This window comes from Neoarius graeffei, chromosome 24 (assembly GCF_027579695.1).
Source record: "Neoarius graeffei isolate fNeoGra1 chromosome 24, fNeoGra1.pri, whole genome shotgun sequence".
Taxonomy (NCBI): domain Eukaryota; kingdom Metazoa; phylum Chordata; class Actinopteri; order Siluriformes; family Ariidae; genus Neoarius; species Neoarius graeffei.
Window position 1 is genome coordinate 44,221,778 of NC_083592.1, and position 16,266 is coordinate 44,238,043.

The 16,266-nt window shown below is 45.9% G+C and overlaps 1 protein-coding gene across 2 annotated transcripts in view; it reads left to right on the plus strand.

Moving 5' to 3' along the window:
• Positions 1–4,289: 4,289 nt before the first annotated feature.
• The window catches only part of arid3c (AT rich interactive domain 3C (BRIGHT-like)), a 135,511-nt gene continuing 123,534 nt past the window's right edge, over positions 4,290–16,266 (plus strand). For both annotated transcript variants that reach the window (XM_060907287.1, XM_060907288.1), the window contains exons 1-2: positions 4,290–4,617; positions 5,063–5,671. In XM_060907287.1, coding sequence (XP_060763270.1) covers positions 4,579–4,617; positions 5,063–5,671 — 648 coding nt within the window. In that variant the 5' untranslated portion in view covers positions 4,290–4,578. The remainder of the gene's footprint in view (positions 4,618–5,062; positions 5,672–16,266) is intronic.

Here is a 16,266-nt window from a genome sequence, read left to right on the forward strand (position 1 = left end):
TACAATCATATATTGACCAGAAATCTTTATGATCTCCTATTTGAAATATCAAGGTTGCACGGTGGTGTAGTGGTTAGCGCTGTCGCCTCACAGCAAGAAGGTCCGGGTTCGAGCCCCGTGGCCGGCGAGGGCCTTTCTGTGCGGAGTTTGCATGTTCTCCCTGTGTCCGCGTGGGTTTCCTCCGGGTGCGCCGGTTTCCCCCACAGTCCAAAGACATGCAGGTTAGGTTAACTGGTGACTCTAAATTGACCGTAGGTGTGAATGTGAGTGTGAATGGTTGTCTGTGTCTATGTGTCAGCCCTGTGATGACCTGGCGACTTGTCCAGGGTGTACCCCGCCTTTCGCCTGTAGTCAGCTGGGATAGGCTCCAGCTTGCCTGCGACCCTGTAGAACAGGATAAAGCGGCTACAGATAATGAGATGAGATGAGAAAAACACAAAGTAGTAATGCAAAAATGGGGAAAACTCATCTCATCTCTCATCTCATCTCATCTCATTATCTCTAGCCACTTTATCCTGTTCTACAGGGTCGCAGGCAAGCTGGAGACTATCCCAGCTGACTATGGGCGAGAGGCGGGGTACACCCTGGACAAGTCACCAGGTCATCGCAGGGCTGACACATAGAGACACACAACCATTCACACTCACATTCACACCTACAGTCAATTTAGAGCCACCAGTTAACCTAACCTGCATGTCTTTGGACTGTGGGGGAAACCAGAGCACCCAGAGGAAACCCACGCAGACATGGGGAGAACATGCAAACTCCGCACAGAAAGGCCCTCGCCGGCCACAGGGCTCGAACCCAGAACCTTCTTGCTGTGAGGAGACAGTGCTAACCACTACACCACCGTGCCACCCTGAAATCTGAAAAGACTCTTGCATTATTAGCCACACTTCATTATAATATTACCTGTAATTAAGAAATCATTAGACTCTTTATCTCCACAGTTTGTTTTTTTATGTAACTCTGATAATCTGGCCAACAGTTGAATCCTGGTCAAGAAGTCACAAGGCATAACAAATAATACTAATAATAGCGCTGTGAAACTATTTAAAATAGGAGCAATCACACTGACTAACAACTAACAAACGGCTTAGAATCTGTTAATAAGACTTATTACACAAATTTTAGAGTTTTAGTTTCTATAAGTCATTCTATGATGATGAAGTGCTATGAACAAATGCTACAGAAAGATAGAAAAACTACAGATTGAAAGCCCAGGAAAAATGTTGACCAAGAATTACCTTAAGCTCAAAAATAGCATTGAAAATGGCAGACAGCGAATCATATGATTTGATCTCAGTGATGACTACAGCTTCTGGTATTTGTTATGTACTTTAAAACAGAATCCAGTGTGTAGGTTTAAAGCACTGCTTTTGAAGCATGACAAAATATGACCATAATCTAAAATAGCTTTAGAAATAGACTTTTTAAAAAAATAAATAAATAAAAAAGGGAGGAGGAGATCTCGTATGCTGGACAAAACAAGCAGTAATTCTGATAACCCTTTACTACAAGGTACACAAATTAGTCATATATTAATAGTTAACTAATGCTTTTATACCAGTGACTTAATACATGTCCTGCTCCTTAGTGCAATTGGAAATAATGATGTGTATAGATTAACAGCCTTTGAGTCATATATGAATAGCCATTAAAAAAGGATAATAGTTAAGTATTAACATCTTGTTAACTCATTCTGTCGGTTAATCAAAACATTAGGCTGTGCATCCATCCAATCCACCCATTCATCCATTATCTAGGTTGCTTATCCATCAGGGTCGTGGGTGAGCTGGAGCCAATCCCAGCTGACTTCAGGCAAAAAGACAGGTCCGGGTGTCCACCTGAACACCTGATGTTATACAAATAGTTATTATGATCTCACAGAAGATTGATCTATTCAAACGCATGGTAAGGACCCTGGCATGTGCTAAAAAAGTTACTATTAAAGGAGAACTGAAGAAAAATTTTTTATGATCAAAATTCTATTTATCTCATTTTATTAAATATCGGAATGCATTTTTGATGGCTATTTTGACACTGCTATAGCAAGTTATGAGTGTTTGAAATATGCTCTGTAATATATCAGTCCATATGTCAAAGCAATGGCCGTAAACAAGATTCGTTGAGACCTGTGCGAGACATCGTAGGACGGAAGTAAAACATACGGTGGAAAACAAAGCGGCCAACATCTGCCAACATTGTCAAAAGACGCACGCGCCCTCTTTCGAATGCTGATATAATCAAGCCGGAAGTTTTGTTTGTTTTGATAGCAATCAGGAAAGTTGGAAAAAAGTAGGCAGTAATCGTCATTTAAACTCATTTTTGTGCAATATTTCGTTTGGAAAACAGTTTTCAAAATGGCGGCACTGACACCTGGCTGACACTTCACGTTTTGAAGTCGTGCACAAGTCTCGTGAAGATCGCGCAGATAAACGACGCCTGCCGTGGACCATCTCATCTCATCTCATTATCTCTAGCCGCTTTATCCTTCTACAGGGTCGCAGGCAAGCTGGAGCCTATCCCAGCTGACTTCGGGCGAAAGGCGGGGTACACCCTGGACAAGTCGCCAGGTCATCACAGGGCTGACACATAGACACAGACAACCATTCACACTCACATTCACACCTACGGTCAATTTAGAGTCACCAGTTAACCTAACCTGCATGTCTTTGGACTGTGGGGGAAACCGGAGCACCCGGAGGAAACCCACGCGGACACGGGGAGAACATGCAAACTCCACACAGAAAGGCCCTCGCCGGCCCCGGGGCTCGAACCCAGGACCTTCTTGCTGTGAGGCGACAGCGCTAACCACTACACCACCGTGCCGCCCTGCCGTGGACCAAACGAACTAAATTCAACACGGCTAAAAACTGAATAGGCCGATAAATATAATATTTAATTGCAATTAGTTGCCAATACGAGTCACGATATAAGGTTACTAAAACCGAAAACGTAATTGAATAACATGTTAATTAAGAAATAAAGCAAGTTTAAAAATGACTTCAGTATTCCTTTAAGGTTTAACTTTTTTCACTTGTGTGCACAGGTGATTTGAGAACATCCATCCATTATCTATGCCACCTATCCTTCAAGGTCGCTGCTGAACTAGATCCCATCCCAGCTGATTTTCTGGACAAGAGATAGGGTACACCCTGGGCAGGCTGAAAATCTATCACAGGCCTAACACAGAGATGAACAACCATTCACATTCTCACTTACGGGCATTTTAGAGTAGCCAGTTGACCTAACCTGCATGTCTTTGGACTGTCTGAGGAAATTGGTGCACCTGGAGGAAACCCATGCTGGCATGAGGAGAAGATGCACACAGAACTCCATGCAGAAAGGCTCCAGTCGATCAGCAGGTTCGAACTGAGCACCTGAGGTGACAGTGCTGATGACGACACCACTCTAGAAAATTATGAATGTATAATTTATTTACAGAACTTGTAATAAAGTTTTAGGACTGTTCCTAAAACACGGCAGCACGGTGGTGTAGTGGTTAGCACGGTCACCTGACAGCAAGAAGGTTCTGGGTTTGAGCCCAGCGGCCAGCAAGGGGCCTTTCTGTGTGGAGTTTGCATGTTGTCTGCGTGGGTTTCCTCCAGTTTCCCCTACAGTCCAAAGACATGCCGTAGGTTAATATGGGACGTGGAGTCAGGTGCCTTGAGCGAGGCACCTAACTCCCAACTGCTGCTCGGGCGCTGTTAGCATGGCTGCCTGATGGGTTAAATGCAGAGAGGAATTTCACAAGAGTGTGATGAATAAAGGTGTTGTTGTTTGTTTGTTAAAAGTTTTAGTGCATTTGTGTACAGATGAACTTTCTGTGTGGATTTTGCATGTTCTTCCTGTGTCTGCATGGGTTTCGTCCGGTTTCCCCTGCAGTCCAAAGACGTGCGGTTAGGTTAATATGGGACGGCCTGGGGCTGAGGTGCCCTTGAGCGAGGCACCTAACTCCCAACTACTCCCCGGGTGCTGTTAGCATGGCTGCCCACTGCTCTGGGTGGGTATGTGTGTGTGTGTGTGTGTGTGTGTGTGTGTGTGTGTGTGTGTGTGTGTGTGTGTGTGTGTTCACTGCTTCAGATGGGTTAAATGCAGAGAGGAATTTCACAAGTTGTGCTTTCTTTTTATGATCAAATGTGAGTGTGTGAGTCTGAACGTCTTATGAGTAAACCAAGGTGAAAAAAATCATGTGTGTGTGTGTGTGTGTGTCCTGGGTTAGTGGTATTAGACCCTGCCCTCAGTGCTTTATCATTCATTGACGTGCTGGAAGGCTCTCTGCAGCAGGAGGTGCTCATCTCTCTCGCCTCAAGAGGTCATTCTACCTACAGTTTGCCACTTGTTGCCGAAAGCTTCTCGTCCTGCTGACTCTAATCCGACATACTGTATGTATATATAGAAACAGAGTTAGGTGTTGTTGGTTGTTGGCTTTTTTCCTTTTCTCCCCCTACAACAAATTTCCTCGCGATCAGAGCAGCTCGATGTTGAAGCAGCGACGACTGACTTACAGCTGAGGGACAGAAGGACAGAGGGACAGATCTGAGCCAATTCGTTGCCTTTGACGGGGGAAGAAGCATGGGGGACAACACAAGCATTGCCACTAAATCTGCCTTGGTAAGCATCCCTGCTTGTGCTCTGTTTATTTCCAAACGAACAAACTTGTGCTCTAAACTCGTTTGTTGTATCTTTCATTACACTTTCTTGACACATTGTTGTGCTCTTTCAGTGTCTTCTGTAATCTACAGCCTGGTATCTCAGACCACTGGGAGACTTTTAGCCTAAGTGTAGTTTAAGACTGTTTCATATCTCTGATCTTGAGATCTGTTTACTCTCACCTTGGATGCTTTTCACAACTTTTTGTCCGCTTGTTTTTTTGCCTTGTTTGTTTACATCCGAATTAAAAAAAACAAAAAACAACAACAACACCAGACACCCATTTGGTTTATTAATAAGGCTGTAAGACGCCGGTTATGAGTCTTCTGTTAGGAAAACGTTTTGCTTTTACCTCCATCCATTTTTATTATAACTGGGTGCTTGATTTTATGCCTGTTTTGTATAGCAAGCAGCTTTTTCGTCTGCAAGCCCGCTGCCGCTGCTGGTGGCGGCTCCCGGTGCGCACGGCCACATCTCGGGCGCGCACTCGAACCAACCCCCCGGCGGCGCAGGCATGAAGCTCGAGGCTGTGATGGAGAACCTGCAGAGGCAGCAGGCGGCCCGGTTGGCGCTCGAGGAGAAGCTGAGAAGCCAAGCCGGGAAGGACAAGGACATCAGGGCTGTTTTGGAGCAGCAACAAGAGCTCGCCTTCCGCCACTACCAGGCGTCGGTGCGCGGAGCTCTGGAGGCGCACAGGATGTCGGCGCAAGTTCCGCGCGCCACCGACGACTCCGACGCGGACGACGAGCGCACAGCCCTGGACGACGACGACGAAGATGAGAGAGACATGGAGGAGGAAGAATACAGCGTGAACGACGGCGACGACTTCGGAGGACCTGCTCTAGGGCACTATGCGCCTCGCCATGCCGCCGCGCGCTCCGGGGAAACCGGGTCGCCAAAAAGCGCGCATGCGCTCACCAGGGTTCAAGCTCCGTACGCGGTGGCCCGGCAGCCCGTGTCTCCGCACGCGCAGCCCCAGCACCACGAGTGGACATACGAGGAGCAGTTTAAACAGGTAAGGGGGGCAAAAATAATAATAATAATAATAATAATAATAATAATAATAATAATAATAATAATAATGCACTGCATTAATGCTATGCATTTAAAGTGCACTGGACACACCACAACACTATAAAAGTGTGAGTTAAATTAATACTAGTCTGTCAGTCCTGTAAAAATGAGCCCAGTCTTGATTCAGCATGGGGGGAGATCCTACTGGAAGGTTGTTTTGTTCTTTTCCTCCTGCTTCCTTCAAAGTGATGACGTGATCACAACCATCTCCTTATTGTTCTTGCTTATCAAAAAAAAGAATTTCCTTTTTTACAGGACATTACATTCTGTACCAAAAAGTTTCATTTCATTGTATTTAATCTCTGTTACGCACTTCCTACTGATAATTATTCTGTAAACTGATAAAAGAAGGCTGGGGGTATTTACATACTGTACATGTAGCTGAATATGTGTCCGACTAACATCGCAGAGTTATGCCATGCTGGTGTAGTGCTCCTCTAATCCTCCCCAGAAGATAGCTCAAGTGTGTTCCCTGAGGATAATTTAGATTGATACAACAAGGGCCAAGCTCTTAAGCTAACTCAGATCCATACAAAGTGGGCCTGGATGGACTTTTCATTCTTTATTTATGATAGATCATCCTCAGCCAGGGCTAAATGAGAAAATGTACATTAGGGCCTGCATTAGAGTATGCACCGGTGTAATTTAAGCATAGAAATGAAATTCAAATAAGAGTATTTGCCTTAATTGAGGGTCATGTAATGGAATACGAGGCTGTAGGATCCCCTTTCTTCTTCTTCACGTGTGACATCAGCTCTCCATGAAAAACGAACGGCGTAAACTATGGCATGAAGTATCTTCTGACTTTGAGAAAGATATTAAAACATATTAAAATATACAATCACCAGTGCAAGGTTTAAACTTTGAATTTAACATGAAAACTATAAAGGAAGGTTTGTGATATTTTACTCAAATAGCAAGCATTTGATCAAACATCTGAATTATAGCTGTTTGAAATGTAAACTTTTTTTTTTTTTTTGCCAAATGCAATAAATTTAACTGCACCGCCTCTCCTAACGCGTAATTAATTTCACAGGAGTTTAACAGATGCAATTTGTGATCAGTTTTAAGATATTGTCACAAATCAGAAGCAATGAAAGAATGCCTGTCGCGTTTGGCAGACTCAGTGGAGCCGGTATACTGCCTGTTTTTGACATTGCACAAGAAGCCCAAATTTAAAGGCAATAAATGACACTGAAATAAGAACAAGATGTGGCTTTAAGGGAAAGGGGCATTTTGTTGCACACAGTAACCACGTTTCTTATCTTTGCATTTATGACAGGGGACTAAAGGCAGCTTGTCTGGTTTTCTTTGCAAGATTAAGCACTGTTTGACTTTTGAGCAGGAAAGACAACATTTCGAAACTAAACAAGTCTTATTAATCATTAATTATCCCTTTTTATATGCATTAATACATTTCTTTCTTAATGAATAATAAATAACTAATAACTAATCGGATCTACTTGGTTTAGTAGTTATATGCTAAATATACTTCTATGTTGTTTTTTATGGTTTGACCTTAATGTATAAGACATATTACTTAAGTGTATTACTTAAGTTAAAACCTCAAACCATTGCATAATTAAAGGACAAAGCATGCACGGAGAGAAAAGCTACAAAAGTAAAAGTGGAAGTACATGCCATATGATAATCTGCTTTTTACAACAGAGTGGGATGAGTGAAGCAAAAAGAGGTGAGAAGTTGTGTGGAGGTTTTGGCAGGAGTGCAAAAAAAGTAGAGTTGGTGACATTCCAGTCTGGCTCTTGACCAAAAATCCTGGAATCTCCATCTCTGGCAGCGTGCGTGTGTGTCGGCTCACGGCCAAGCCATTACGAAACGAGAACAAACTGCATACTTCGACACAATACAGCCATACAAATGTGCGTGTGCGTGTGTGTGTGTCCATAAAGTAACACCTATTGCAGATGTTCACACTTACTCACCCCAATGACTCTCATACGCTTATCAGTCCAATTTTATGCTTGCCTGATTTATTTCAGTTGTTCGGTGTTGTGTTTATAAATTTATATTCAACAGAGCATTGTGAGCACATGGCTAAAATTGAATACTAGTAAGCATTATATTTTTTCAATACGGTATAATGAGTTTTATCTTCCCTTTAACTTGGTGATAAAGGTTAATCTGTCGACCTTTCAATTCCATGATAATTGTTGTGCGCATAGCAAATGCTCCAATAAACCAGAATGTGAATCTCTTCCATGAACAGGAAACTATTGGATTGCTCTGTTTATCCTGACCTTTGGATTCAGGGCTCGGGTTAGATCTCCCCACTGTCCTTGTCGTCCTGATGCCATGTTTTGCAAACACTAAAAACTCACAGAATGGCTTTTTCTCCATAACAAGGCTCTCAGTTGGTTTTAGAGGGGGGCTGGGAAGGGATGAAGGGGTGATGGGAAAGGAGCATCGGTGTATGATTTCACTACAGAAGCCTGCAGAGAGGTTTGTGTTTCCCTCTTTTGTTTGCTTTGGCAGATCTGGGCTAATGGCTGGCTTCTTAACTCTAAAAGTCTAAAAGTGTTAACTCTAAAATCTAGGTAGTATTCGCTATAGGATAATGCGGTTTTATGCATTATTACGGCTACGGTTTTTGTAGAATGAATGAATGTTCATGAACAGGTTTTCATTAGTGTCTTCTGAAATGGTCTAAACTGTCATTCACAAAACTGTAGCTTTCAATGAACACCTTTATGAGATGTGATACAGATTACTCGGTATTAAAGCAGCTGTCAGTGATATAATTCACACTCTGAGGAACTGAAGGTAGTAGCTAAACATTTCTTGGACAAAAAAAGGGAAATGAGGCCATTGTGAAATTACTGAAAGGAAGGACAAGTTCCTTTTTAGGCAGGAAGCCAATAAAGACTTTGTAATTAAACAAACATTGATAACACGCAGGGGTTTCATCATACCGATTCTTTATTTTGCAGTACAATTAAAAAGGGGAAAAATGTACCCATTTATCTGTGTACACCAGAGGTCTGATCAGTGGAAGAAGGAAGCTGGATAGATCAGTCATAACTCCTGATCCTCTGGATTGTGATATTTTTAAATAACCAGTCCAAGTATGCAAGGAATTCAACCCTTAATGTTTGGTTATTTTTGACATATGCGTGCGCAGACACACATTACAGAAACTCCCAAGGATTTATTTATTTATTTATTAAATGGAATCCTGTCCACTCCAACCCTATGGCAAGCCCTCCTGTTTGATTGTGGACCTTTGGTTGTGCCATAGAGTCCAGAAAGTCATTAAGCTGCACAACGTGTGGCCTGAAACATATGCATGGAACAAAAGCCTTTATATATGACAAGATCTTCTTTTTTTTCCCCCTTTTTTTTAACCCAGCAGCAGTAGCGCTAATGTCCTGTGGAGTGTCTACTGGCCCTCCTGACTGTAAACAGTGGCCCCTCAATAGGAATACGTACCATCAGTGGAAACATTTAAAAGCACTCCTGCCATTTTAGGAAAAATGTCTGCAAGCATCTTATAAAACAAAAGCTATATTATCTACACTCACAGTACTTTTTTTGAACACTGATCTCAGATCAGGAGTTCAACAATAAACACCAAAAAAAAAAAAAAAAGTTGGTTGTTGCTGGGTGACTGGCCTCTCGTCAGAGGTTCGTCACTTGCTTCTAAAGCTGTGTTTGTCAAAGCCCAGCTCTTCATTCAAGCTCTGTCAGTGAAAGTATGTGTGGAACTTTTTCACCATAACTCAAGCAAGGAGTGCCAATAAAACGCCTCTGGGGACACAATGTGCCATTGAAGAGCTGCTGTTTTGTCAGCAAAGGGCTCCTTATTCATTAAAAACACAGCCCAACTGGCTTGTTTGAACAGTCTTCTTCTATGTGAGTGTTAGATTTTATTTGTGCGAGCCCAGTATTGCTGAAACTGCCTGAAGTCACTGGGCCGGCCTGGTTAGCTTATGCAATCATCGTTTGTGATTTTAGAAACTGGCTTGCATTTGAAATCGTACAAACTTTATGTTTGAAGCCAGTATTAGTTTGGCAGATAATTTGAATTTGTTTTGAGTCTTTTCACCCTTTTACTGATAATACATAAGAGTTTTAGTCATATTGCATTGATTTGATTAGTTTGGTTTGACAAAAAAAAAAACTACAATGAAAAGTTACCTGGTTTTTTTTCATTGTAATTTTTCCTGAATGACTAAAACGACTTTATTTTGTTGACTTTTGGTCAATTAAAACTGGTCTTTTTATTCCATTTTTCCAAAGAACAAATATATTGACTTACAATTTAAAAAAAAAAAACCTCCCAGACATTGACATCCCAGACCTCTTCTTCCTTTTTTAAAGAGGAACTGAAGGCAATTTTTTTAAATTATCAAAATTCTATTTATTTCATTTTATTAAATATCGTAATGCATTTCTGATCGCTATTTTGTCTCTGCTATAGCAAGTTATGAGTGTTTGAAATATATCAAACACTCTGTAATGTATCAGTCCATATGTCAAAGCAACGGCCGTAAACGAGATTCGTTGAGACCTGTGCGAGACATCATAGGATGGAAGTAAAACGTACAGCGGAAATCAAAGTGACCAACATCTGCCAACGTTGTCAAAAGACGCGCGCGCCCTCTTTCGAATGCTGATGTAATCAAGCCGGGAGTTTTGTTTGTTTTGATAGCAGTCAGGAAAGTTTGAAAAAAGTAGGCAGTAATCGTCATTTAAACTAGTTTTTTGTGTAATATTTCGTTTGGAAAACAGTTTTCAAAATGGCGGCACTGACAGCTGGCTGACACTTCACGTTTCAAAGTCTCGCACAAGTCTCGTGAAGTTTGCGCAGATAAGCGACGCCTGCCATGGACCAAACGAACTAAATTCAACATGGCTAAAAACCAAATAAGCTGTTAAGTATAATATTTAATTGCAATTAGTTGCCAATATGAGTCACGATATCTCGTCTCGTCTCGTCTCGTCTCGTCTCGTCTCGTCTTCTTCCGCTTATCCAGGACCGGGTCGCGGAGGCAGCAGTCTAAGCATGGAAGCCCAAACTTCCCTTTCCCCAGACACTTCGGCCAGCTCCTCGGGAAGAACACCGAGGCGTTCCCAGGCCAGCCGAGAGACATAGTCCCTCCAGCGTGTCCTGGGTCTTCCCCGGGGCCTCCTCCCGGGGGGACATGCCTGGAACACCTCCCCAGGGAGGCGTCCAGGAGGCATCCGAAAAAGATGCCCGAGCCACCTCAGCTGGTTCCTCTCGATGTGGAGGAGCAGCGGCTCTACTCCGAGCTCCTCCCGAGTGACTGTGCTTCTCACCCTATCTCTAAGGGAGCGCCCAGCCACCCTGCGAAGGAAACTCATTTCAGCCGCTTGTATCCGCGATCTTGTTCTTTCTGTCATTACCCAAAGCTCATGACCATAGGTGAGAGTCGGAACGTAGATCGACCGGTAAATTGAGAGCTTCGCCTTTTGGCTCAGCTCCTTCTTCACCACGACGGACCGGTAAAGCGACCGCATCACTGCGGAGGCTGCACCGATCCGCCTGTCGATCTCACGCTCCATCCTTCCCTCACTCGTGAACAAGATCCCGAGATACTTAAACTCCTCCACTTGAGGCAGGACTTCTCCACCAACCTGGAGAGGGCAAGCCACCCTTTTCCGGTCGAGAACCATGGCCTCGGACTTGGAGGTGCTGATTCTCATCCCAGCCGCTTCACACTCGACTGCAAACCGCCCCAGTGCATGCTGAAGGTCCTGGTTTGAAGAAGCCAACAGGACAACATCATCCGCAAAAAGCAGAGATGAAATCCTGTGGTTCCCAAACAGGATTCCTTCCGGCCCCTGGCTGCGCCTAGAAATTCTGTCCATAAAAATTATGAACAGAACCGGTGACAAAGGGCAGCCCTGCCGGAGTCCAACATGCACTGGGAACAGGTCTGACTTACTGCCGGCAATGCGAACCAGACTCCTGCTCCGTTCGTACAGGGACCGGACAGCCCTTAGCAAAGAGCCCCGAACCCCATACTCCCGAAGCACCCCCCACAGAATACCACGGGGGACACGGTCGAATGCCTTCTCCAGATCCACAAAGCACATGTGGACTGGTTGGGCAAACTCCCATGAACCCTCGAGCACCCTATGAAGGGTATAGAGCTGGTCCAGTGTTCCGCGACCAGGACGAAAACCGCATTGTTCCTCCTGGATCCGAGGTTCGACTATCGGTCGAATTCTCCTCTCCAGTACCCTGGAGTAAACTTTCCCTGGGAGGCTGAGAAGTGTGATTCCCCTATAATTGGAGCACACTCTCCGGTCCCCTTTCTTAAAAAGAGGGACCACCACCCCAGTCTGCCACTCCAGAGGCACTGTCCCCGACCGCCACGCGATGTTGCAGAGGCGTGTCAACCAAGACAGCCCCACAACATCCAGAGACTTGAGATACTCAGGGCGGATCTCATCCACCCCCGGTGCCTTGCCACCGAGGAGCTTGCAAACCACCTCAGTGACTTCGGCTTGGGTAATGGACGAGTCCACCTCTGAGTCATCAGCCTCAGTCTCCTCAGTGGAAGACATGGCGGTGGGATTGAGGAGATCCTCAAAGTATTCCTTCCACCGCCCGACAATGTCCCCAGTCGAGGTCAACAGCTCCCCACCCGCACTGTAAACAGTGTTGGCAGAGTACTGCTTCCCCCTCCTGAGGCGCCGGACGGTTTGCCAGAATTTCTTCGAGGCCGACCGATAGTCCTTCTCCATGGCCTCCCCGAACTCCTCCCAGTTCCGAGTTTTTGCCTCCGCAACTGCCCGAGCTGCAGCACGCCTGGCCTGCCGATACCCGTCGGCTGCCTCAGGAGTCCCGGAGGTCAACATGGCCCGATAGGACTCCTTCTTCAGCTTGACGGCATCCCTTACTTCCGGTGTCCACCACCGGGTTCGGGGATTGCCGCCACGACAGGCACCGGAGACCTTGCGGCCACAGCTCCGAACAGCTGCGTCCACAATGGAGGTAGAGAACATGGTCCACTCAGACTCAATGTCCCCCGCCTCCCTCGGAAGCTGGGAAAAGCTCTCCCGGAGGTGGGAGTTAAAGACCTCCCCAACAGAGTGCTCGGCCAGACGTTCCCAGCAGACCCTCACCATACGTTTGGGCCTGCCAGGTCTGTCCAGCTTCCTCCTCCGCCAGCGGATCCAACTCACCACCAGGTGGTGATCAGTTGACAACTCAGCCCCTCTCTTCACCCGAGTGTCCAAGACATAGGGTCGGAGATCAGATGACACGACTACAAAGTCGATCATCGACCTCCGACCTAAGGTGTCCTGGTGCCACGTGCACTTATGGACACCCCTATGCTCGAACATGGTGTTCGTTATGGACAAACTGTGACTAGCACAGAAGTCCAATAACAAAACACCACTCGGGTTCAGATCGGGGAGGCCGTTCCTCCCAACCACGCCCCTCCAGGTGTCACTGTCATCGCCCACGTGAGCATTGAAGTCCCCCAGTAGCACAATGGAGTCCCCAGTCTGAGCACCCCTCAGTACCTCTCCCAGGGACTCCAAGAAGGCCGGATACTCTATACTGCTATTTGGCCCGTAGGCACAAACAACAGCAAGAGCCCTCTCCCCAATCCGAAGGCGCAGAGAGGCGACCCTCTCGTTCACTGGGGTAAACTCCAACACATGGCGGCTGAGCTGGGGAGCTATAAGGAAGCCCACACCAGCCCGCCGCCGCTCACCATGGGCGACTCCAGAGAAGTGGAAAGTCCAGCCCCTCTCGAGGAGCTGGGTTCCAGAGCCCAAGCTGTGCGTGGAGGTGAGCCCGACTATCTCTAGCCGGTACCTCTCAACCTCCCGCACAAGCTCAGGCTCCTTCCCCCCCAGCGAAGTGACATTCCATGTCCCAACAGCCAGCCGCTGTGTCCGGGGGTCAGGTCGTCGAGGCCCCTGCCTTCGACTGCCACCCAATCCACACTGCACCAAACCCCTACTGCTACCTCTGTGGGTGGTGAACCCACAGGAGGTCGGGCCCACGTCGCCTCTTCGGGCTGAGCCCGGCCGGGCCCCATGGGCAAAGGCCCGACCACCAAGCGCTCGCATACGAGCCCCAACCCCGGGCCTGGCTCCAGGGTGGGGCCCCGGCTGCGTCCTACCGGGCGACGTCACGGTCCTGGATTTTTTCTCCATAGGGGTTTTTTGGTGAACTGCTCTTGGTCTGGCCTGTCACCTAGGACCTGTCTGCCTTGGGAAACCCTAACAGGGGCATAATGCCCCCGACAACATAGCTCCTAGGATCATTCAAGCACACAAACCCCTCCACCACAATAAGGTGGCAGTTCTAGGAGGGGAGTCACGATATAAGGTTACTAAAACCGAAAACGTAATTGAATAACGTGTTTATTAAGAAATAAAGCAAGTTTAAAAATGACTTCAGTTCCCCTTTAATATGGAATGGCTGAAAAAGGGTCTATGTCAGCTAAAACATGCTATCATGCTATCATACATCCATGATTATGTTCCTAAAATTCATCAGCTTTTTCAGAGGGAAGTGGGTACATTTACTTAACATTACCCTTTTTACACTTGTTATTCATACTTATTATGTTCCATTCACCTGACGAAAGTAAATAAGTGTGCCAAATTGACTGAGTTTGGTCTGTAACGAGCTAACATTATGTTAGGCTAACAGGCTACTACACTACCACTACTACAAAAATTGAGGGGGACAAAACATTTTATCACATAAAAAACACTCCTCAGAATGTTACTAAACAAGTTAAGAGCATGAAAGTATGTTTATGCATCATTAACATTAGTTAGCATAATCTCATCTCATCTCATTATCTCTAGACGCTTTATCCTGTTCTACAGGGTAGTTAGCATAATGTTAGCATTAATATAGCCAGCATTCTGAACATACTGTAAGCATAGCATAGCCAGGTAAAGAAAGAAAGCACAACTTAATTCATCACACACTTGTGAAATTTCCTGTCTGCATTTAAACCATCTGAAGCAGCGAATACACAAATGCACACACACGTGAGCAATGAGCATACACACATACCCAGAGCAGTGGGCAGCCATGCCAACAGCACCTGGGGAGCAGCCAGGAGTTAGGTGCCTCGCTCAAGGCCATACCATATTAACCTAACCTGCATGTCTTTGGATTGTGGGGGAAAACGGAGCACCCGGAGGAAACCCACGCAGACACGGGGAGAACATGCAAACTCCACACAGAAAGGCCCTCACCGGCCGCTGGGTTCGAACCCAGAACCTTCTTGCCGTGAGGCGACCGCGCTAGCCACTACACCACTGTGCCACCCGATGTTAGGTAAACTAACATTGTCACATCTTACTTTTGTGATTTGATTTTTGCTGAGGAAAAAACTCACTATGCTTCATCATAGATTCTGAGTAATGGGTGGCACGGTGGTGTAGTGGTTAGTGCTGTCGCCTCACAGCAAGAAGGTCCAGGTTCGAGTCCCGTGGCCGGCGAGGGCCTTTCTGTGCGGAGTTTGCATGTTCTCCCCGTGTCCGCGTGGGTTTCCTCCGGGTGCTCCGGTTTCCCCCACAGTCCAAAGACATGCAGGTTAGGTTAACTGGTGACTCTAAATTGACCGTAGGTGTGAATGTGAGTGTGAATGGTTGTCTGTGTCTATGTGTCAGCCCTGTGATGACCTGGCGACTTGTCCAGGGTGTACCCCGCCTTTCGCCCATAGTCAGCTGGGATAGGCTCCAGCTTGCCTGCGACCCTGTAGAAGGATAAAGCGGCTAGAGATAATGAGATGAGATGAAAAAACTCACTATGCTTCATCATAGATTCTGAGTAATGGGTGGCACGGTGGTGTAGTGGTTAGTGCTGTCGCCTCACAGCAAGAAGGTCCAGGTTCGAGTCCCGTGGCCGGCGAGGGCCTTTCTGTGCGGAGTTTGCATGTTCTCCCCGTGTCCGCGTGGGTTTCCTCCGGGTGCTCCGGTTTCCCCCACAGTCCAAAGACATGCAGGTTAGGTTAACTGGTGACTCTAAATTGACCGTAGGTGTGAATGTGAGTGTGAATGGTTGTCTGTGTCTATGTATCAGCCCTGTGATGACCTGGCGACTTGTCAAGGGTGTACCCCGCCTTTCGCCCGTAGTCAGCTGGGATAGGCTCCAGCTTGCCTGCGACCCTGTAGAACAGGATAAAGCGGCTAGAGATAATGAGATGAGATGAGATTCTGAGTACTGGGCTAAAATTTTTCATTTCATTTGACAAATTTAATTTGCACCACAAAATTAACTTCAACTTAGCAAATCTTTCTTGGCCACTAAGCTATATATTTGAATCCACAAATCGTCAATGCCATCTTCATTACCATTGTTTCATAATACAGCATGTTAGCATGGTTTGAAGAGGATTAGTATGTTTTGAGTCTTCACTGAAACACTTACTGCAGTTCCCTAGTCTTGTTAACAGTCTGGAGTGTTGTTTTTTTCACATGTGTCCCGATTCCTACGCTGATTCTGAGAATGAGGTGTGATTGTGAGCCGTGCGAAGGCCACATGGCATCGTTAGCCAGAGTTTAACA